General features: G+C 35.8%; 1 protein-coding gene across 5 annotated transcripts in view; it reads left to right on the top strand.

Moving 5' to 3' along the window:
* Window positions 1-23,938, top strand: part of CNTN6 (contactin 6) — a 295,782-nt gene that overhangs the window by 111,964 nt on the left and 159,880 nt on the right. For all 5 annotated transcript variants that reach the window (XM_070576733.1, XM_070576734.1, XM_070576736.1 and 2 more), the window contains 2 exons: window positions 15,329-15,455; window positions 21,213-21,388. In XM_070576733.1, the coding sequence (XP_070432834.1) occupies window positions 15,329-15,455; window positions 21,213-21,388 (303 nt within the window). The remainder of the gene's footprint in view (window positions 1-15,328; window positions 15,456-21,212; window positions 21,389-23,938) is intronic.

The raw sequence follows: 23,938 nt of genomic DNA, 5'->3' as shown, positions 1-23,938 counted from the left end.
AATGCAAGCATGGCACCTATTGCTTCCCAGGCACTTTTGCATGCAGAATTGGACCTGTTTTTCAAATTGAAAATGTAATCGCAAGCTTAAGTCATGTTTATGGCTCCCTAAAACCCTCAGGATTAGTTCCTCATTCTTTAACATGGCGAAAAGGAACTTCTTGACGTCACTTTGGATATCTATCTTTCTAGCCCCATCTCTTGTCAACTCTTTCCTTAGCAAAGATTCCTACAGTTCTCCAAATGCTCCTTGATCTCTATCAAATCAGGGTATTTGCATTTACTTGTCCTATCCTCTTTCTAGAAAATTCCTCCATCTCTAATTCCTATACTCTTGGGTTTTAAGATCATGGCTACTAATGCCAGACTGAGTAGTTTCAAATTCTACCATGTATAAAATGGAGTAGAATTAGCATTTTCCTCATAGAGTTGTGTTAAGACTTAAATAAGATTAAAAAGTTAGTACATGTAATGGTAAATCAGCAAAAATATCATCACCATCATCTTTCAAATTCCAGCTGGAATAAAATTTATACCGAAAAGCATTTCTTGACTTCACAAGATTCAATTAGATGAAAATTAACAATAACTGTCAAAACACCACAAATGTGAATTCTTTTTGATCCATTAATTCTAATTCCAGAAAATTATGCTAAGGAAATAATCATATATTAGAGAACCAAAATATGGAATCATGTAAACATTTTTATTTAAATGTATCAGTCATATGATGAATTACCATAAAATTTTCAAAATTTGTAGTTCCATTAAAAATAAAATTTCACAAGTGCCAATTAATAGCAGGGGCAATGCTTATATAATATTTTTAACTGAATAACAGCAGAGATTAAAACTTGCCAGCATAGTTTAGAAAAAAATCCTGGAATTATAGGCACCAATATTTTAGTAGGGGGTATTTCATGGTAGCAAAATTGGGTATGTTTTTCTCTTTGTATTCCTGAGTCTTGCAAATATTCCATAATGAGCATCTATTATTTCTGTAATTGCATAAAATAACCTTAAAATTAAAAAATACTGGTTGAGTAAATGAAACTTTTTCCTACATGCCCACACCAGTCCAGGTCAACTAGATGTGTCATATATTTCTCTTGTCTGATTTTTCCCCTATGAAGAACATGGAAGCAGGTTGATAAAGAATGTGAAGAAAGGGTATGAAGGAGGAGAAAGAAAAGCCTGATGCATACTCATCTTTGTAAAATGTTTACAAAGTCAATGTGGCATCACAGGAGAAATTGCTTATGTTCAAACATTGAAATGAAAAAAAAAAACAAGAACCAAAATTCAGAACTGTCGGAATCTTGAAAGAATAAACAGAAAATGTCAAGGGCTTCTCTCATACAGGGAATCAACCAGTTTCCCTACTCATAATAGAAAAAAAAATCTTTTGTTGCTTATGAATCTGAAAAAAATTGAACTCATGTTTGTCATCTCCATAAACTATCCCTGTCATTTAATCTTTATATTGAGAGGAAGACAATATAACATAATGAATCAGGGGATGCTGTTTCATTTTCTTATTTCATATTCGAGTTTGGTCTAGTGTAATTATGGTGTTTATGAAGTTTAAACTGATGTAGCAAAAGAGAAATAGAGAAAATAAGTGTTCATCCACTCTGACACAGTGAGAAACATTTCTTGATAAGAAAGATCACGTTGGCAAGTACAGAAAATGCACGAGAGGTTTTTATCGACCAATAATTTTAATTTATAAGAAACTATCATTGTAATAAATTGGAAAAAATATAAATCTATTTCTAAATAAAGTTTTAAACCAAAATGAGGAAAACTTAGCAAAAATGCTTTTCAGTTACAGGGATATAGAGACAAAACAAAAACAAAAATATGTCACCCCAATCCGTGAGAAAAATCCAAGAAATTATAAATGAGCAGATGTGCCCTTGGCTGTAGGCAAGATCTCTGAGACAGTAATAAGGAATGAGGTTACCAAACATCCAGAGAGATCTGAGCTGATAAAACTTAATCAGGTTGGTTTCACAAAGGGCAAATCTTTTCTGACAAATTTGGTGGCATTTTTGCGTGGCAGAGAGGGCAGGAGAAATACGTGACTGGAATAAGAGACAAAATTCAACTTGAGAGAGTAGAAAGGCATACATGATATACACGGGAATAAGGCACAGGCTTAGCCTCCCAAGGAGACCACTTGGGTGGCATTTAACCCCAAACCCATTGATTTCATTAAGATATTCATATCGGCAACAAGCAGGAAGCAGGATTGATGGATCCGCATGCTTAGTTGTGATGCTATATCACCAAAATTATGTCTGTTATTAGCAAATAATGTACATTTGGGGTCCATGTTTGATATTCACAGATTTTTAGAGTGCTTTTCTCAGTTATTTACTTTTCTTTTTCCAAATGTTCTTTTTCTTTTGGGTTTCTTATTGGTATACACATGGAATCAATGCCATTTCAGGCAGATACAATCTTATCTCAGAGAGACACCAATGGAGCCACAGTAATACCTTAATGATAATAATTGGTTGTGTGGGGTTTTCTAACATCTTCACTTGGGGACATTTTCGGAAAGTGCTTTTAGATGCTTTGTGTACTTGACAACATGCTGTTAGTTTTCAAAGGTTAATGTTGAAATGCTCTAAATTGGAGAAATAATAAGGCCAAAGACCCAGAAGTTCAAAAGAGAGAATCTGAGTTTGCCTCTCAGTTGGGCCCCGAGCATCAACCTACAAATAAGCTTGTCCCTTTGGTTCTAAAAATATAAATAATCAAAACTGAAAGGTACACATACCAACAGTTTCTCTAGGTTCTGCTGTTATTTCTGCTTACCACGTTCTTTCTCTTTGCCATCTGACTTCTTTGGAGAGTACTCTGAATGCCATACCATAGTTTTCTTTCAGTCTTGAATTTACCTTAAACTTGTCCTATGTGTCTCAATCCATCTTGACCCTGATAACAAAATTTCTTCTAAAAAAAAAACAGAGACTTCCTGATGGCCAACACTAGCGCATGGTTGTTCTTGTTTTTCATTATCATTCTGTGACACGTGACAATCTTAACTATGTCCTCTATTAAAAATTCTCCTTCCTCGGCCTCCCATACGATGGGTGCAATTGGCACAATAGTAGCTCCGAAGACGTCCATGTCTTAATCTCTGGAACATGTGAATATGTTAGATTATACAGTAGAAGGGAATTACATTTGCAGATGGAATTAAGGTTGCTAATAAGCTGGTCCTAATGGAGAGATTATCCTAGATTGTCTGGATGAGGCCGATGTAATTACAAAGGTCCTTAAAAGTAGAAGAGGGAGACACAAGAAGAGAATCAGAGGGAAATGTGACTATGGAGGAATAGTCAGAGTAATCTGATGTGAGAAGGACTCAATGCACTGTTGCTTTGAAGTTGGAGAAAGGGGTCCATGAGCCAAGGAATGCGGGCCACCTCTTGAAGTTGGAAAAGGGTTCTTCTCTAGAGCCTCAGTAAGGAGTTACAGCTCTACCAACACCTTGATTTTAGCTCAGTGAGACCCATTTTGGAATTCTGATCTATGGAATTAGAAGATAATAAATTTGTGTAGTTTCCTGCCACGGAGTTTGAGGTAATTTTTTGTAGTAGCAATAGAAAACAATGATCGTAGTGAAATAGTCTCAACTTTTCTTATAGATCGTCCTTAGAATCTTTTGGCTGTTTTCTCTCTTTCATTATTTCCATAAATATTGATGATCTCTGACCTTCCATCTTCAGTTTTCTTTTCATTTAATCCCATGCTGTTACTACCTTTTACAAAGCAATGCCATGTGACTGCCTCTTTCCCCAGCCAACTCCTGCTTATAACTAGCTACTGCTTCTACGTCTGTGAGTCCCTCTGGCAATTCAAATTTAACATGTTTTAATCGTATTTTTTTAAATAAAAAAATCATGAATCTCAAACAAATATAAATGAACTCACATGAAAGATTTTGTTTAACAAATTAATAATGTGGGAACTTGTAAAATGTTGCAACTTGTTCAAAGGTAGAATTCAAAGAACCGCACATGCATAGGCAATAAGGAATGGTAAAATGAATTCATAGATGCAAAATGGGTTTATCATGGGTAAATTGCATGGTATGTAAAGTACATATCAAGAAAGCTGTTACAAAACAAAACAAAAAACAAAACCCTGGTTTATCCAAAAGAGAAAAACCAACTGCATTCCACTGGACACAATTCATTTGTGTTTCAATGGAAGAAATTTTTGCATTGTTAACAGTTCCCTCTTCCTTACATTGCTATAAAATAGATAAAAGACATTGAAAGGAAGAGTTAACCCAAAAATATGCACTGGGAAGAATACCTGTAATCTTTGTGTGTCCATTTTGGAATCTCTCACAAATTTCCTCGTATGTCCTATCACGTATCTCTCGTCTATTCACTTTTTCGTTCTCCTGATGATCATTTTACACATTATCATTTCTTCTGAAACTTCCCATGCTTCTTCTCCCATTCTCTGTTTCAGCTGATTATATTACTTCCTCTTTCCTAAGAAAGCAAAAAAAAAAATCAGAAGATAATTTTAACATGCTTTCAATTCCAAATGTATCAGTGTATTTTTGACCTGTCTTTATTTACTCTGCCTTCACTCTTGTTATGGTGGAAGAAATCTTTCTTTCTAAGGCCAGTCACTACACAGTGAACTAGATCCCTCTTCTGTCACCTCCTCAGGGGCATTACTCTGAGTATTATCTCCTGTCTGTCCTGCATTGTCATGTTCTGGCTTTACTGAGTCATGTCCAGAAGCATGCAAATGTGCTGTCCTAGCTCATCTCAGCAAAATATGCTCTTGACCCTGTATCTTTCTCCAATACCATCCTAATTCTCTGGGCCTCTTTATGAAACGACTCCTTACAATTTCTTTCATATTTACCCTCTCCAGTTCCTCTCTTCACATTGCTCTTTGACCATACTCCATTCAGGATCCATGCTCCACTCAACCACTCTTGCTAAGTCCTCAGTGATCTCTACATTGCTAAATTCAATGGTGTATTTTCCCTTCAACGTCTTGGCCTACCATCCCTCTTTGACAAAGCTGATCATTCTCTTCTGTTTGAAATGCTTCTTTAATTTTAGATGATAAGTCATCACTCTCTTAGGACACCTCCTACAAACTTGGCCATTATTCCTCAGTCTCTTTACTTGTTCCTCCTCATCGTTCTGGTCTTTAAATATTGATGTGACTTAAGGCTTTGTTTTTGGACCTCTTCTCTGCTATATGTATGTTCATTCTAATGACTCTCAAATACATACACTCTCAAGAACTCCAGACTCAGACACTCCTGTATTGAATGACACCTTAGACATTTTTAGTTGGGATGTCTAATAGAAGCCCTCAGGGGCTTTGTACTTGCTGTTCCTAAGTCTAGAATTTTTTTCTTAATGTGTGTCTTGTTATTCTCTTTCTTTAGATCCTGTTCAGATGTTATCAGACCAGAGATGTGTTCCTTTACCACCTTTTATAAAATAGCACCTCACCTTAACCTCGAATTTCTAGCTCTCTTACCCTTCATTTTTCTCCATAGCACTTCAAACCTTCTCATGCACCATGTGTTTATTTGTTGATTTATTTTATGTCTCCTCCAATTAGAATACAAGCTCTATCAGAGCAGCAATTTTAGCAGTTTTGTCACTGCTGTATTTTCAGACTTGAAGATAGTTCTTGCATGTACTCAGCCCACAAATAAATATTTGTTCAAGAAATGAATGAAAATTGAATTAAACTTGTATCTAATTTCTCATCTCCTTTCATGCTCACTGTCCCTTGTCTTTCCTCTTCTCCTTCTTCCTTTAATAATTTAGGACTTTGACATACACATATTCTTGCATGCATCCATACTGGCTAGCTCAGAGTAATCCTTAATGCTCTCTTTCTCTCATCTCTCACATCAAATCAGTTATATTATTCTGTTGGGATTGCCTCTAAACACTTCAAAATAACTCTGATTGTCCTCATTCTCTTCATCCCTACTGACAATGCTCCAATTATCTCAGTGTTTTCAAATGTTTGATAATCTCCCTAATCTGTGGTTTCTCTTCCTTTTCCTTCCTTCAGTGAATAATAAATCTAAGCATGTCATACTTCTGCTCAAAATTGAAAAACATTTCCTTGTTTTCTAACTGTTTATACAACATCTTCAAATCCCTGTCATGTCATTTAAGGTCCTTCAAAACTGTTCTAAATCTACCGTTTCATCCTTATATTTCATTACTCTCCTACTTTCTAGCCTAGTTATATTTTTTGAATGACAGATATTTTCATATCTTTATTTAAGCTATTTTTCTTAGAATTTCCTTACTATACCCTTCCCTTTCAAAGGCATTCTTATGCTGTTACATGTAGCTCAAATATTTCATCTTCTGTCACTCTTCCATAACCTTTAGGTGGAATCAATTACTTCCTTCTCTGGGCTCCCTTAAAATTATGTGTATGCTTTTGGAATAATACTTTTCCTGTAATATTGCAGTTAGTTAATAGTTTTTATGTTGGCTTCCCTTTCCGGAATGTATATCACAGTGACTGAGAGTATGGGTTCTGGGGTCAGATTGCCTAGATTCAAAGTTGGATTTCACCACTCTCTAGCTGTTTGATACTGAGCAAGTTACTTAGCTTCTCTAAACCTCAACTTCTTCACCCTTAAATTGGGAATTCTAGAATCTACCTGAAAGAGTTCTTGTAAGGATAAAATGGGATAATCCATGTACAAGTTCAGCTGTATCCCTGGCACTTACTATGTGCCAAAATTGTTCTTATTTGATCAGAAGCCTCTTGAGTGCAATTCATTTATTTACTTTTGCATTGTCAGTGCATAAGGCAGATTCAACACATAATCAGAGCTAATAAAAGTTGGTTCAATTTACTTATGTTGGACTTTATCACTGTGTGCTGACAAATATCTAAGTGAATGATGATGTAGAATTTTATTTTGGTTTGGCTTTAAACTGAAGAGACCAACAGAATGTGAATTATATGGTAACAAATACTATTATGATTTACTTTATGATCTGTGTGCCACTTCTAATATGTCACATACTTTCCAGGCAGGTTTAATACTTAACCTGCAAATCTCTAGGCCACCGTAGACTTCTGACTGGACTGAAATACTGTGGGTCTCCAATGTTATACCATGTGTATATCACTGGTTCATTCTGCTAGAGTAACAAATAAAAGTAATCAGAATGATTCCCTTATGTTCAAAGTAGCTTCTCAATTAAAAATAGTTTTTTAAAATGTGTATTGCATGAAAGAAATATCAAGCATGGCCATTGTCAGGTAACTGATAAACTCCTTTTCATATCTTTGATGTTTGCTTGAATAAGGAGTCTCTGACTATCCAAGTTGTAAAAGGAATGGCCAATTTCAAAGTATGGCTTAAATCTAACTAACGTTCAAAGTTAAAACTACTTTGAACTCACGCTTTTTTCCCCCAGCTTTGTTGGGATATAACTGACACATAACATTGCATAAGTTTAAGGTGTATGATATAATGATTTGCAACATGTATATACTGCACAATGATTGCCAGATAAGGTTAATTAACACATCTATCACCTCACATAGTTACAATATTTTGTGTGAGAGAACTTTTAAGATTTACTCTCTTAGCAACTCTCAAATATACAATACAGTATTGTTAACTTTAGTCACCATGGTGTACTTTATATCCCCAGAGATTATTCATCTTATAACTGGAAATTTGTACCCATTGACCACATTCACCACTTCTCCCACTTCCATACCTCCCCACTCCCACTCTTGGCACCAATCTACTGCTTCTATGAGTTTTTTGTTTTTTAGATTCCATGTATAAGTGAGATCATACAGTATTTGTCTTTCTCTGCCTTACTTATTTCACTTAGCATAATGTCCTCAAAGTTCATCCATGTAATTGCAAATGGCAGAATTTCCTTCTTTTTATGGCTGAATAATATTTCATTGTATATGCATATCACATTTTCTTTATCCATTCATACATCAATGGATACTTAGGCTGTTTCTGTGTCTTGGATATTGTAAATAATGCTGCAATGAACCTGGAAACCTACACCTTTGAAGTAGTTTCAAATATATCTGTAGAATGCATTATTCTTAAACCCTTACTAGAATAAAGTTCTCTTTTCATTAAAATTTAAAGGCCAATGATTCCAAAAATCAGTATCTCCACCCCAGGCCTCACTACCAAACCACATCAGTATATCCAACTGTTTGTTGGATAGCTAAATCTATGAGCCCGTAAGAGAGACAGGGAGACAGAGAGAGATCGAGAGATCTTCCCTTTTCAGAACCTGAATTCCAGGGAAGACATAATTGACCTTAGTCTAGGGTACGTTCAGCAGGCTGAAGATCTTGATTGGACACTAAGGCAGAGGCTTAGAACTGATAGAAGAAAAATAAAGCCAGAGATGGTGGAGCTTTTTAGTTTTGGAAGTGTGCAGAACTCCACTGGATATACTGTAGCGTGTGCAACCCTGGACTTGAAGTCAAACCTGGATTTGAGTACCACGTCTGGATATCACTAGCAATATGACTTTGAGCAAACCATTTAACTTCTGTAAGCTTTAGTCAAAATCAGCTACATAATTTGCAGGGCACAGTGCCAACTGAAAATGTGAGGTGCCTTCTTCAAAAAGCAGGAAAGAATTGCTGTTAAGGATACTAAAATATAAAACTTTTCCTTTCTTCCACGGTATCTCTCTTGATCTGGTATGGTGTTCTTTATTTATTTAATGTCACTGTCCCTTGGGCACTGGGATGCTTCCTGGGTGAGGCAGACCCTCCAGACCCTGGTAGTTTCCATCCACCACTCAGTGCCAACATGGCCCACCTGCTGCCCTACTGGCCACTGGGTTCTGTGCTTCACCAGCTGCCTGACCCACACCTAGTGCCTGGGGCCATGGCTCCAACTTAGAAGAGATGGACATCCCTCAAAGGCATTGCAGTCTCTATGCTAGGACACATGAGGTACCTAGAGCAGGAGTGAGCAAGAGTCTCACCCACACCAAGCAGACTTGTACTGAATGTGCTCTGGTGCTGTCAGATTCTGGCAGGAACGGCCTTCTCCATGCCCTGCCCTGAGACACTGTGGGAGGCTCATAGCAAAGCCGGATGTTGCGCTTGCTGCTCCTGGGCCCTGGCCTGGAGCAAGGGCTGCAGGCATTGCTGGGTGGAGGGGAAGAAGGGAGGCCAGGAGGGACTTGAGGCAGCAGGAGGTGAGCAGTCAAAGGCCACGTGTTAATCCAGGCTCCAAGCACTCAGGGCTCATCAGACTCATCAGACTTCACTTATCTAGCACAAATCAAGGGGTAACTGTATTAAGAATGTTAAGGTGGTAGCTGCGGACCATTTAACAGGAAGTGCCAAGCCTTTCTAAAAGCCAAGCCCTGTGCAATCAATAGCACTGGTTACACGCCTTGGTTTTAGTTTCCTCTTTAGTAAAACCAAGCAAAAGCATCAAACTTTACTTCTTTTTGCTCTGTCTTATTTTCAATGAACTGGAAAATGATTTTAGAAGCTGAACGTCTGCAGTAGAAGACATTTTGGGTGTGCCAGAAGCCTGGGGGGGAAACATTAGAAGGGACAGGATTGCCACACAAAGAGAGATCCTAGGAACTTTCTATCGGTGTGACCTTGGAGATCTCTAGCCTTACCCCTCTGTGAAACATGAAATTTGCCCAAGGTCAAACAATGAGACTCAAGTAAAACCATGGGTAGTTTGCCCCATAGTTCTGTGTTCTTTTAGATATGGGCCTTCTAACGTGCTGAGTTTGCCCCTAATAACTTCTGAAAACAAATAGTTGCCTGCCCAGGTTGTTTACAGTTTGGTAGTTCTAGAGAGTAGAAAAGAAGCAGAACACTGGTCTATCTCTATTGTTTATTCGAATCTGTCTTTCTCAAGGCTTTTTCAGTTGCGAGAAACAGACTGTACACTTGCTGGTTCATGGAGCCCAGAGACAAATCTCACTGGGAACTGGAACCAAGGATCAAAAAGCTCAAGGAATAAAGCCACTCTTTACTCAGTTATTCTTTCTCTCCATCATTCTACTGCCTGTCTGTCTATCCGTCTTTGTATAGACTAGCATTCTCTAACTCTTCCTGAGTTTTACAGAAGATGGATGCTCTAATGTTCCTGAAAAACCTCATCTCCATTCAAGTAACCTTCAGAGACTAACGTGCTTTAATATTATTTTTCATTCCCAGGAGAGAGAAACAGACCTGCAGGACATATTCACCTTTGGTCCAGTAAGCATGGCCAGAGGAATGGGGTAAAGTAAATCAAACACGACTTTAAGAGCACACTCCAATGGGTTAAGCACTGATTTTCCATGAAGAAATTTAAGGACTGTTTAGAAATGCCAAAATGTGACTGCCTTAGATATAATCAAAAGTTCTCAATATTCAGGGGGTGACAATGAACTTTAGATGGTGGTAGTTTGATCCAACATTGGAGTCAGATCATAGGATTAAAAAAAATTTTTATTCCATTAAAGATAAAAGAAGAAAAAAATGCATTTTCAATAACATTGTATGGTTTTATTTTAATTGCCATTTAAAAATGTTTATTTTTCAGTGTTCTTGCTTTGCTGCCAAGTAAAACATTTTTAATAGAGTAGCAATATAATCATAGGTGATTTTTAAAGCAGTAGACATTTTCAATACGATTATTTAATCACTTAGTTTTATAGTAGCTCAAAATACCAATGCCTTAATGAACTGCTTGTACATTCTTAAAGCCAAAGTACTTGAAAAAGCATTTTGGTTTCTTATTTTTGAAATCATATTGTTCCATATTTTCATCTGTTCTTATACAGAAAATCAAGATTGTCCTTGCTTTCTGATAGTATAGACAAAGTGATAAAAGTCCGCTATTATTTAATCATTTCATTACAGTATGAAAAAAATCCAACAGTTTACCAAAAGAGACCAAACAATTAGCTGAGAAGTTAGACTTTTTACTGGTATGAATTCAAGCTTTTAAAAACTTGATAATAACAAATATCAATGAATAAGTCAGATAAATAAGATGATAAGGCACCAAGACCAAGCTTTTGTGGCTTTCAAAGAGAACCAAAGTTTGTTAGAAAACGCCTGGTTCTATTAGTCTTAAGGTCGTCATCTATCAAATGGGAATGGAAATGTGTGTCTCACAGAAGGTCATAGGGATTTAATTTGTTAATTGGTGTATGTAAAAGTCCTTTGAAAACCATATATCTCTCTCCCAAATATATTATTAAGTCAATTATATTCCAAATTTAAATTATATGAAGTTTGAACATGAGTTTCCACTGAGTGAAGGTAAAGGAAGGTAAATAAATTACAATGTTTTTTGCCTACCTTTGGGCATGGCACCACGCTAGGTACTTAATAGGGATTATTTCAGCCAGGTTTTTAGGGGGGTCGGGGTGAAGGTGGTTAGAAAATTTAAAGCTGTAGATATCTACAAAAAAGAACAGAAAAGCCATTCATACTCTGCCACCAAAAATTAGATTATCTTCCCAACATATTTGCTTCCAGTCTCTCTCTTTCATGAAAAAAAAAATCAATTATTTTCTTTAACATAATGCATGCTAATTTTAAACATTCAAATTATGAAAAATTATGCAAAGAAAATGAAAAACCTCAATCTAAATAAAATTCTCCTTCAAAATAAAAGTTATTAAAATTTGGTAATATTGCAGCCATCTTTCTACGCATATAAATACAGAAAAGTAGATTGATAGAAAGATAAATGCATAGAAAGAGAAAAATACTTTTATAAAAATGGGGTCATACCATAAATACTACTTTTAAAATCAAGTCACAGAGTTGAATTTTATTTTAGTTTAATAAAAGTAAAAATAAAACAAGGTAAACAAAAGAGGATTTTGAACTTCTAATAAATGATTTGAGATGACACAGATATATTTTTTTTCTAAAAGATTCCTCTAAGGGTAAAAGATGCACTGAATAATAAGGTCAGAGTGTTTATGCTTTTAAAAATTAATGCATATATTTTTTTAATCTATTGACGTTTTGCTATGAAAGAAGATGATATTAGCACTTACACTTTTCTAACTATATTTCTTCCCCCACTCCTCATTTTTCTAGTTGTACTGCTATTTTTACATTATCCAAGTTTATAGCATTCATATTCTGTTCTGCACGCAAACTAACATGGTTCTTAAGTGTTAGTTTTATATTTAAATGTATTCAATGTCCGTTCTGTTCCTCCTTAATTCTTGAGATCTATATATTAATTCTTTTTTAGTTGTATGGATTTCATTGTTAAACCATTTCTTTATGAATAGTCATTTATGTTATATTCTCTGGAGATTTATATTTTCTTTTTGATGTTAAAGAATGTTGCATGCCATTATATTGGAAAGATATCTTAATGGGTGATCACAGTCATGTTACTCCTTCATGCAGAATATTGTAGACTTTTCTCCACTATCCTCTGGTATAGAATGCTACAGCTGTAAAATCTGAGATGAATCTGATTTTTCTTTCCTTCTTTTAGATGATTTGTTGTTTCATCCTGGTCTTCTTGCAGTCTTTAACTTTGAAAATCAGTCACTTAACTAACGTCTTGGTGTTGAGTGTTCTCTCTCAAATGTCCCTGGAATGCGGTGTATTCTTTCAACTCACAGGAAATTTTTTGATGATGTCTTCTCATACATTTGTTTGATTCCCTATTTTAGTGACATCAAGGATCTTTATGTTGGATCGTCTTTATCTATTTTTCTTGTCCATTGCCTTTTCTTCAGTTGCTTTATTACCTATGTTTTCTCAACGGAATTAAATTATAATCATCTCAAATCTTCCATTTAAGTCAGTAATTTGACTTTCAGTAGGTGTCTGCTTAGTTTCTTGCCGACTGTAATTGACTTTGTTCATTAATGATACTGTTTTGGTTGTGATTTGTATCCTTAAGTTTGCAAACCCCTAATTTTTTGGATACTGTTGTTTGTTTTTTTCATCTTGCCATTGAGTTATGTTGTTTTTTTGAACTAATGTTCTTATTCTATAGCATGGAACAATTTTGAGAAATTTCCTAGGTTTCCTTGAGTTATATTTTCTTCCAGATTGGGTTGTCTATTTTTGGCATGCTACGCTTTTCACTTTTATCGTTGTAATATATTTGCGTAGTTACTATTTTATTTCTTCTCATTTTGCTTGTGCTTAAGGAACTGCACAGACAGTTCATTTATTCCTTTACAGAGAGGGATGTTTCTTAATTTTCTTCTCATGATATTGGGGACCTGTTTGTTTTCTCCCCCTTAGCTCCAATTTAGAGGTTGGCTAGAACAAGAGCACCTACATTTTGTAGCCTGAGGGAATGGTGGGGTTGAGGAAAGTTCATCCTTTACTTTAATTCTTTGGTGCTTCTCTCTATTTTAAGTTTTTTTTTTTGTTAGTGGGAAGAGTTGTTCCAGTGTGAAGTGTTAGATCCAGAAGGACATGAGAAAGTTATCCACTTTGGAATATGACTATGCACCGAATGCCAAAGATCAAGTGTTGTGAAAGAGGGCATCCAGGCAGGAGGGAGACCCCGCACAGGGTCAGAATCTGGCGACACGAGGAGGGAAGGGACAGTCCAGCAAGTGGTGTTAAGGCTGGCATGGGAGCAAAACTGGCAGCAGATGTTAGAACTCGTGCGGGATGAAGAGGACCTTCGCCAAGGGGAGCGGGTAGCAGTAATTGTAGATTAATTATGCACAGGGGTATTGAACAAATGCATAAGTACATTGAGGATAATGAAAACCAGGGTTCTCACAGTCTGAATACAGGGTTACAAATATGGACAGAGGAAAACTAGAACAAACTCACTATAGATCACTATAGATAGATGGAGGTATGAAATACGAAAACACAATATATATGTAAATATATGCATACATATAATTATATGTAAATTATATGTATTAATATATATTGGTTTACATACACATATATATATGTAACCTACACACACACACATACCCTGAGAGGGCCTCAGATTTCGGAAGAACACCTCAATAACAATGAGTATACTTTGGCACTTTGGATCCAGATCATGGTTTCTAAATACTGTTCTTTAATAAAAGGAGCCAGGTTTTCTTAGAAAAAGAATGCCTACTTCCATGATTGGGGCAGGGGAAATACAAGATGCTTCTAGAACATTTTCTTGTATCAGAAAGTAAGGAAGAGTTCAAAGAGTAATAGGTACATGTCAAAAAGACAAAGAAACCAGCCTGCACAGTCTCCTGCTGGCCAAGTCAGTGATAATTTGGGTATCAAAGTGAGCAGTAATCAATTCTAACTTGTTTAATAGAATAAACTATGGTTTCACATTGATAGATTAGATCATATTCACAGAACCATGTGCATAAAAAATTTAAATGTTCAATGAGGAACAGCATATTTGCACCGTAAAATACTAACTATAAAGGAAAAGAAGAGTATAGTGGAGAAGTCTGGCAGGCAGCACCTTCATCAAGTGACCAAAGTTGATTTCAAAAGTAATGGGACAAATACAAGTCCTGCACCACCTGATAGGACGAGATATAGCACAAGGCCTCCCTGAAAGTGATCACAAAGAAACAGCAGACAGAGTGGTGCCCCCCGTTGGGGAGGGGAATGAGGGATGGAGGGCAAGACAATGAGATCAGTGTACTCTGGCTGGCAGGGGATTCTTTTTCATAGTGATAAGTTTTTTTGAAAAAGAGCCAATTTTCACTGGTTTTATTATTGATTTTTTAAAGTCTTTATAGACCCTTTTACTTATTACCTGCATCCTCAGTATACAGCTTCTGCCAGGACCCCTAACCTGCCTTTGGTAGCTGACTGCTCAGACAAGCCCAAATTGAGTGAAACTGCCAAATGACTGCCTTGTAATCTTTGAGGGTGTCAAAGTTAGAGAAATCAAGGAAAGACTGGGGAATTGTTTCACACTGAAGGAGACTTAAGAGACATAACAATTAAAGGAAATTGGTGATTCTCAACCGGATCCTTTTGGGGAAAATGGTGAGAAAGGGCCTGAGGATTAGATGCTAGCACTGAATCAGTGTTAATTTCTTGACTTTGGTGGTTTTATTGTGCCCTTTGTGGGAAATATAAACTAATGGTTTTGGGGATGATGGGACATCAGTTTGCAAAATTACTCTAAATGGTTCAGAAAAAAATTTCTTTGTACCATTCTTGCAACATTTTCTGTATGTTTGAGATTATTTCAAAATAAAATATTTTTTTAAATGTGTATTGACTTGATATCTAATACAGACTTGCATTCGAAGCAGAGTCAAGTTTTTTCGTGTGATTTTGTTCTTTTGTTTTTCCAGGTGATAGTCGTTTGAGCCGTCCTATTTTTACCCAGGAGCCACAAGATGTCATTTTTCCTTTGGAATTATCAAACTCTGAAATCATCCTGAATTGTGCTGCTGATGGTTACCCTTCACCTCATTATAGGTAAAGTCCTATCTCTCAGCACCATACTGATTTTTTCTTTGTCTTTGAGGTAAAACATACACACACAATGAGGTGCTTAAAGTGCCCTAGTCTGAAGGGTACAGCTCAATGAATTTTTACATAGGTATACAGCTGTATGCCTACCACTCAAATAAAGATATATACATTTCCTCTACCCCAAAGTGTTCCCTCATGCCACTTTCCAGGTGATGAGTACCTCAGCCCCATCCGCAGGCAACCAGTATTATGACTCTGTCTTATTGACCAGCTTTGTTTAGCACAGTTCTTGAAATTGGTGGCATGCAGTGCCGTGTTGTGGTTGAATTGAGAGAAAAAAAAGAAAAGAAAAAGAAAGGAATAAAGGAAAGAAGAAAGAAACAAAGAAAAAGAAAGAAAGAAATAAGGGAAAGAGGGAGGGAGAGAGGGAAGGAAGGAAAGATAGATAGGAAGAAGGAAACAGGAAGACAGAAAAAAAGAAAAATAAAGGAAAAAGACAGGAAAATAAAGGGAAGGAAAAAATTTGTTTCCTCAACTTGAAAGACTGTAAAGCACAAGCTCATTTCGTTCTCCTCTCGCCCCAGTTTGGGGCTCCTGCCTCGGTTGCCCCATATACAATCACTATGAAATATTCCCCTACGAGGAATTAAGACGGGAACTTTATTCTGTTAGCTCAATTTCTGTGATTGGACTGGCATGTTTCATCACCCAGAAAACACCGATTTTAGAAATATATGGTGGAGACAACCATGTACCCTCTAAGGCAGAAAAAGAACTTTTATTCTGGGCAAGTAAAATAATCGTATTTGTTTCTCACATATTAGCTGCGGAATTATATGGAGGAAGGGTTAGTAATGCTTTTGTTCTTACAAGGTTGCAGTAATGGCAGAATTTGATCCAGATTGTGGGTGGCATTCACAAATTTAAAAATATATACATGTATATATTATACTTGTGTAAATAATAAGCATATTTTCTTAGTAAGAACTGCATATATGCAGTGTGATTATAAAAAAATTCACAAACAGAACAAATATTAAAACACTATTGTAGCTTTGAATTTTAAAAGCATTTATTAAAAGTCTTAATTTTTAGCAGTGAATCTGAATCGTCACACAAAAACTAATGTTTTCAGTCTGTTTTGTAGAATCAGTTGGTTTTACCTAGCTTTGATGTTGCTTTAAAAATGCCATATTTATGTGTATGATTACTTTGATCTTAAAATTGTCTAGATTAATTAAGTTGAATGACTTAAATACACAATACTAAAGACAAGTCTTCCTTATCTTGTATTTTGTTGAGCCAACTTCGCGTCTTTTTTTTCGTTTTACAACAAAAAAGCTGAAAAGCTATGTCTTCTCATTACACTTACTAAATCTTCCCTGTCTTTAGGATACACAAACCAGTGAAGGCCATGTGTTAAGTGAAGATTGTTGACTTTACAAATTGCTTCACCCAATTCAGGGTTGGTTGGTTGGTTTGTTTCCTTAAATAATGAGCTGTCTTACTTAATTTAACATATGGCTAAATATATAAAAATCTGATTAACACGTTTTTCAGAATCACCTAATAATTTAAAGTTGTAGTTTTATTTTTGAGAGCTAATTTCATTGATCATAAAGGTGGTAGGATTTGTTAGAGAAAGGAAAGAATATATGAATCCCCATAAACTAAGAAACACTTGCTAAGTATAAGTAAGATAAATCATCAATTAATCAATCGTATACTTACATAAAAATATCTATTGGCTTGTAACAGGCAGAACAATATAAAACAGTGATTCTCACAACAATTTGCGAATTAGTTTTATCTAGGAAGAAATACACTGAATGAAGAGACTACAAATTTTAATGTTGTTAAATGGCTTCGGTTTCTATAAAACCTGTAAATTAGGAGGCTAAAGACAGGTAATTTAGTTTCTTATTTCCAATCCCCATAACCTGGTTTAGCTCATCTCTAGTATTATAGTATAAAATACTCATAGGCAAGAGGCTTTGGAAAGAGAGTGAGAAAAGAATTAAGTTTTTAATACTTATATGTCAGACTCAGACCCAATTTTCTTGATAATAAAGCAAAGGGCAGAGCAATTTCAGATAACGCACCTTAGCAACAAAATGTGAAATTTCAGTTTTAATATGACCCTTTCTAACTTAAACTTTATTAGAAAAACTCATAATCATATTCATCTTAGATTGTGTGTATGTGAAATAGGGGGAAAATCTTTATCCTTCAGATTCTAACATTGTTTGAGGTTATTTGGATATAGTATTTAGCCATAGAAAAGAGACCTTGACTTAGAAAGAAGAGTTATCATTTCTAGTGACAACTCTGTCATTCTGTCTGTGATCTTGGAATAATCATTTCTCTCTCCTGGCATCAGCTTCCTTATCCATAAAGTGGGGATGGGTTTGATTTTAAGATGTGTTTTCTTTCCTCTAGTAAATTCCGTTTAGCTAACGAAATCTCATGAGGAAAATAAGGAAAAATTTAAAGAAGAACTTTGGAAATAGTTTAAAGATAACTTGTTTAAAGTCACTTCCAGTGAAGTTAACACCTTTACAAACAGGATTTCAGTGAGTGCAAGAAGATATAGAAATGTTAGCCAAGTTTGGACAAAAATTTCTCATGGAAAGGATCACTCTTTGTTCTTTTAAAGACCGGGTAACACTTGAGAATTAGAGTCTAGCCAGGAAGCTTTGCAAAGGGAAAAAAAATGGGTTACCCAAAGACAGTACTTGGGTAGGATTTCTTATACCTAGAAAGTCTAGGATAATCAGATAGCTATGAGCTTAGTTCCAGCTCAGAATACACATTTTATTTGGGAAAATGAAGGAATACACACATAAGTTATTTCTACATGGGATGCACTCTACGAGAAAAAGTTCTTTGGATATCACAGAGGATTTCTGACATGTCTCCTCTTGACCTGGTCACCAGAGGAGGCTCCTTTCTGTAATTTAGTCTACACTACAGCAGTCATAGAGAGATTCTTAAGTCTAGAGAAGCTCTAGGCATTTTTCAGTGAAAACCATACATAGCCACTTTGTCCTTCTGTTCTTTTCATCCATTTCCTCACTTGATCTTCTTAACAACTTTATGGGGAAAAGCAGGATATATATTATTGGGAAAGTTTTATAATCGATAGAAATGACTTCTGGAGAATTTGGGTGACTTGTTCAAGGATACACAGTAAGGAAATGTCAAAGCCAGCCCTAAGACTCTTTCCACAACATCAATGGTGTCAAATTTGGTGTGCATTACAATTACTCAGAGAGACTGTTAAAAATTTACATTGTAGAGTTCTTCAGAGGTCTAGGGATGGTCCCAGAAACAGGCACATTTAACAAGCACTCCATGTAATTCTAAAGCAAGGTCCAGTTTTGAAAAACACTCACACACACAAACACACACACACACACACACATGTGCAAACATAGCCCCCAGCCATTGTAGTCTTGACGCAGGGCTTAACTGCTTAATACTGAAGGATATTCCCCATCAAAAGGTCAAGATTTTACTTCAAATCCATTATGTTTCCTGGAATTATTATGATATTAATGCAGATGCTTAAAGTACTCATTTAAAGCATATTTCCTAGTTTGCATCATCAGGAAATTCTCCTGGGTATGCAACCCTATCAGTAACGTGTGTATGACACACACTTGAATTCATTAATACCATTTCTCCATTGATTTAAACATATTAATTAGGACAAAGCCCACACTAGGAGTTGAACCCCTGATCTATATGCACAGTTTAATAATCATGGTACCATAGTGATTAGAACGATTACGGGGATACTGTGAAAAATTCATTTGCTGCAGCTAAGCCAACAACTTTGAATTTGTGTTGAAAAACAATTACTGAGCTTAATTAGGAGCATGTAATGATGACAGCAGTTATTTCAGTGATTGATTCCAAAGTTAAAGAGAGCTGGCAAACTAGGTACGGTATATCCTTTGCTTTGAAAATGAAAGGGAACATAGTGGTCCAAAGATCATGCCCTGTAAGCAAATTATGAAAGACAGTCTTACAGTGCTGGCAAGGAGAATATTGGAGTCTTGAGATAGTCTTCTCCTAATATTGAGAACACGAAACTGTACAAATTTCTCTGGGAAAAAAAGTTTGGCAGAAAGTTCTGGCAAACAAAATGTGCTACTTTTGACTGTTGTCTTTTAACTTCCTTTTGTTAAAAAGAAGTTGAGGTGCATAAGAAAAGGCTAAATAATTCAAAAGTGACAAAGTTGGTTCAAAACCTCAGGTTGATTTATATTTGGTCAATAGCTTCTCATCTTTAATAGGGTAGATTACTACCTAAGTTCGTATTTCTTTTCCTCAAATGGTATACATTTGCTAGACTCTGTCCGTGGGATGTTTCAAGATGCTCCTAAAAAGTCAATGAAATTTGTAATAATTCTGTAAAATGTCATTCCTTTCTTACAATTAGCCAACCCAACCAAAATATTTTTAATATAATCTAAGTATGAAAGTAAGAATCATAGCAAAGTTGGCATTGGTTTGGAAATATGATTTGGAAATTGGCTATATTCCATAGCCCTTCCACTTGTTTTTCTAAATGACTGATTGTCTTAATACAATCTATTCAATGTTTTTTAAAACGCTTTATGTGACTACACACAGCTTGTGCCCTAGCAATGTATCTCGCTAAATATGCAATATTCATACCTCAAAATGCCTGCATATTTCGATGAAAGTTAGGGAGTTACAAGGTGGAGGAAGTGGGTTCAGTTAGAAATAATTACTGGGTATTCTTAAAATGACCAATGAAGTTCCTAAAACATCTTATGTTTCTTTGAAAATGAATATAATTTTAAGTCTCTTCTGCTACTTCATTCATGTACTAAAGGATTGTTGTCTAATAGGTAAGCCAAGAGATTTCTTTTTTTGGCAAGGAAGATTGGCCCTGAGCTAACATCTGTGCCAATCTCTCACTATTTTGTATGTGGGATGCCGCTACAGTAGGGCTTGAGGAGAGGTGTCTAGGTCCATACTGGGGATCCCACCCCAGGAAGCCCAGGCCGCCAAGGTAGAGTGTGCGAACTTAACCACTACACCACTGAACATGCCCGAGGCCAAGGGACTGTTTGATGCTTAAAATAAAAACCTCTCAAACTGCATTCATTTTGTTAAAGTATAATTTTAGTTTGGCATTTCTAAGTACTGTTGAAATAGTTTCAGTGTGATTAATTTTCCAAGTAAGAGACTGAGACAATCATGTTCTAAAGTAGTCAGCTCATTATTGTTTTGTTGTCAGCCTCCAATAGGCATTGTAAAATCTTTGCTGGTTTCTTTGTGTCATTTGTAATATAGCACTCTTCTTGGATTTCTATTTCTAAATCATTCTTGACATTCAATTTTGCGGTATCAGTTGTGGGTGCTCAGGTATGGTATACGTTATCCAAAAAGTTGCCAAAGGAATAGCATGGCCAGTATTATTGACTAAATGTCTAATTTTTATTTCTCATGTCAAGACTTCTGTCGCCTCTTTGTACACATTTGAGTGAATTTTTGTACTTTGTAAAGAGTGGAAGATCTTTAAAATAACCTAGATGTTGATATCTCTGAGCCCATGAAGACAATTATCTTGGAGGAACTGGTATAATTATCTCCATATGTAAGCATGTTTTTGTTTTTATTTTTTTTAAATGGTGTCAGAAATTACAATTAGATGTTGTTTAAGACAAATAGTGGTCAAATCTGCATATTATAAGCATAATTTGATTTTTCTTTCCCTTGAAGGTGGAAGCAAAACGGCAGAGATATTGATTTTACCATGAGTTATCACTACAGGTTGGATGGAGGCAGTTTGGCAATCAGTAGCCCCCACACAGATCAAGATATTGGCACATACCAGTGCCTGGCCACCAACCCTCTGGGGACGATTCTGAGTCGGAAGGCGAAGCTCCAATTTGCATGTGAGTTTGTGGGAAAAACCTATAATCCTTGTGTTTCTGAAAATATAATATTCTTATTATATTTATACTAGAAAAAAATTCAGCTTTGCCAGTCATCTGCTCTTTGAGAGCGAATTCGAATTTATAGAGGCGAGAAGTTCTAACCATGTGCATTTTGTGAATTTGGACTCCTGGGGATTGTTGAAATGTGTTTCAAAAAAAGAAGAAAATGTCATTGTTATTATATTTGTCAATTATATTGAGAAACAGCTCAAAAACTTCCAGATATAAATGGTAAGATAAAGATATGTGATATATTACTATTTTTCTTTTTCTTTTGCATTGGGTATTAGTGTGCAGAGCACAGGAAGAAAAAGCCAAGGACAGAGATGTCTTTTGGGGCGGCGACTGTACTCCTAGGAAATGTGATCATGCACCCACAGTTTGATGTAGGTGGAAATAAAGTGGTTGCCAAAGGCAGACTTTATATTAACTGTAACAATGTCCAGCTGCGTCACATAAATGTCATCCAAGTAATTACCTTGGTGACATTTGGGGACATTAGCAGATGAACAATAGACATACTGCCTCTTATATCCTTTATATACAATGTTTCCAGGAACTGAAATGTTTCATATTGGATCCAGGGAAAACCTTGTTTGAAAGTAATTATATCTGTTGATGTGGATGAAGTAGAAGGCTCGCATTTGTCCCTTTGCAGCTCCTCCCCCACCCCACTCCCACCCCTGCCTACCTCAGAGGGTCTATCTGGGGGCTGAAGAGTTAGCAATTACTCCTTCAGGATATTGTGGAAAGGTCTGTGCTGTCTATTACTTTGAAAAAATAATTGTTTTGAAATTTTATTAATAAAATATACGTCCAAAGCTCACTTTTTGGAACTACCTAGCCATCAGTAGATATACTAATTAATAATTGGGTCTGTCTCCCATTACAAGTCTTGTGTTCCAAAGATTCCTTGCTTCACACATAGATCCCCTTACGTTGACCATTTTGGAGAAGGCTTTGTTTCTGAATATATGTGTGTGTGTGTATGCATGTGGCCATATATATGCACACGAGCATTATCTATATGTATACAAATACATATATATGTATGTGGTCATATATATGGCCACATGCATACACAAATATACACACGTGCATTATACATGTGTATATATATATACATATATACATATCTGGTCATATGTATACTCACATACATGCACACAAACACACACACATCTACATGCACACACATTGCTAAATGTATCTGAATCTATTTATATCTGTGGAAATAGAAAGATAATGCAAAAGTTTATGAAGCTAGATGGAGTATGCACAAACGCTGGTGGCTGTTTTGAAACTTAGGTAAAGATAATCACAATACTTGATTTCTGCATTTCAGCTAAGACCGTCACTGGGAAAAATAATAGGGAGCAAAATACTGTTGAGAAACTTATTTTACAGATAAGCAATTGCTCTACCTCCTTTGAATGATTCTTCCAAAATAATTATTTATTTCTGCTGCTTGGATAAGTGATGACCCTAGAAAGATACACAGAATTTGTATCAGATTCCATAAGGATAAATTTGACTTTCTGGTAAAGGAAAACCCATACAGCACATTATTTGCTATACTCTTGAATTTCTTGACGGCTAAGGATTCTGTTCATTCTTGAAAACGACTGAATATCTATGCCTAAAATTAACGTGCTGTACTTTAAATAGTTATATATTTCCTCCTCTTTTTAGTCCCCCTCTTTTAACAAAAATATTTTTTAAATCCCCTACATTATTATTTCTTACCCTTTTTCTGCTTTAAAAAATACATGTAACTAGAAGCTTCTCTAAGTTAAAATATATTCTGTCTTTGCTAAAAAAGAGGAAAGGTTTGAATTAAGAAGAAATTGTATGCTTTCTTTTGGATGATAGGGAGAAATCGATTCTTCTGTCCTTGCTGCCTTTCCTGTCTCTTCATAAAATTTTCTTGTTGGGGTTGAAGGTGTATGACTGTTGATCCCTGAAAGCATTTCTATTACTATTCATGCAAAAAGTAGAAAGACCTATATCCATTAATTGATCTTTCTTCTGCAAACTTAAAGGATCTTAGGTTTTAAGCCTGAAATTTGAAAAAAACAAAAACAAAAACCACATCATTCTGTTTCTTCTGTCCAGTACAGATAGTGGTGCCATGCCTGCAGTGTTTCCTGTTGAGTCCAGGAAGAGATTTGCTTGAGTGTAATTATCTCTGTTGACTTGAATCAACTTTAAACATAACTGTCACATTTTAATTACCTATAAATTATCTCCCTTCATTTCCGGTATCTCATAAATAGCCTTCTAACATCACTTAAGTCAGTTGTTCATTCCAAGTAGTAAAGAACTTCTTTAAAAAGGGTGAAGATACCTGGTCTAGCTTTGCCACCCACTCTCAGGGGTTTACTTTCTTGTACAAATGAGCACAAGGATCTTAGAGATGAAGCAAAAAAGGGTTGGTGACTTACAGCCCAGAAGCCTTCATTTACAAATCCTTTCTTCTAATTTCATTTAAGGAATATAGAATGTTAA

This window comes from Equus przewalskii, chromosome 15 (assembly GCF_037783145.1).
Source record: "Equus przewalskii isolate Varuska chromosome 15, EquPr2, whole genome shotgun sequence".
Taxonomy (NCBI): Eukaryota; Metazoa; Chordata; class Mammalia; order Perissodactyla; family Equidae; genus Equus; species Equus przewalskii.
The sequence above is the reverse complement of the archived record's forward strand: the minus strand, read 5'-3'. Positions and strand labels throughout refer to the sequence as shown.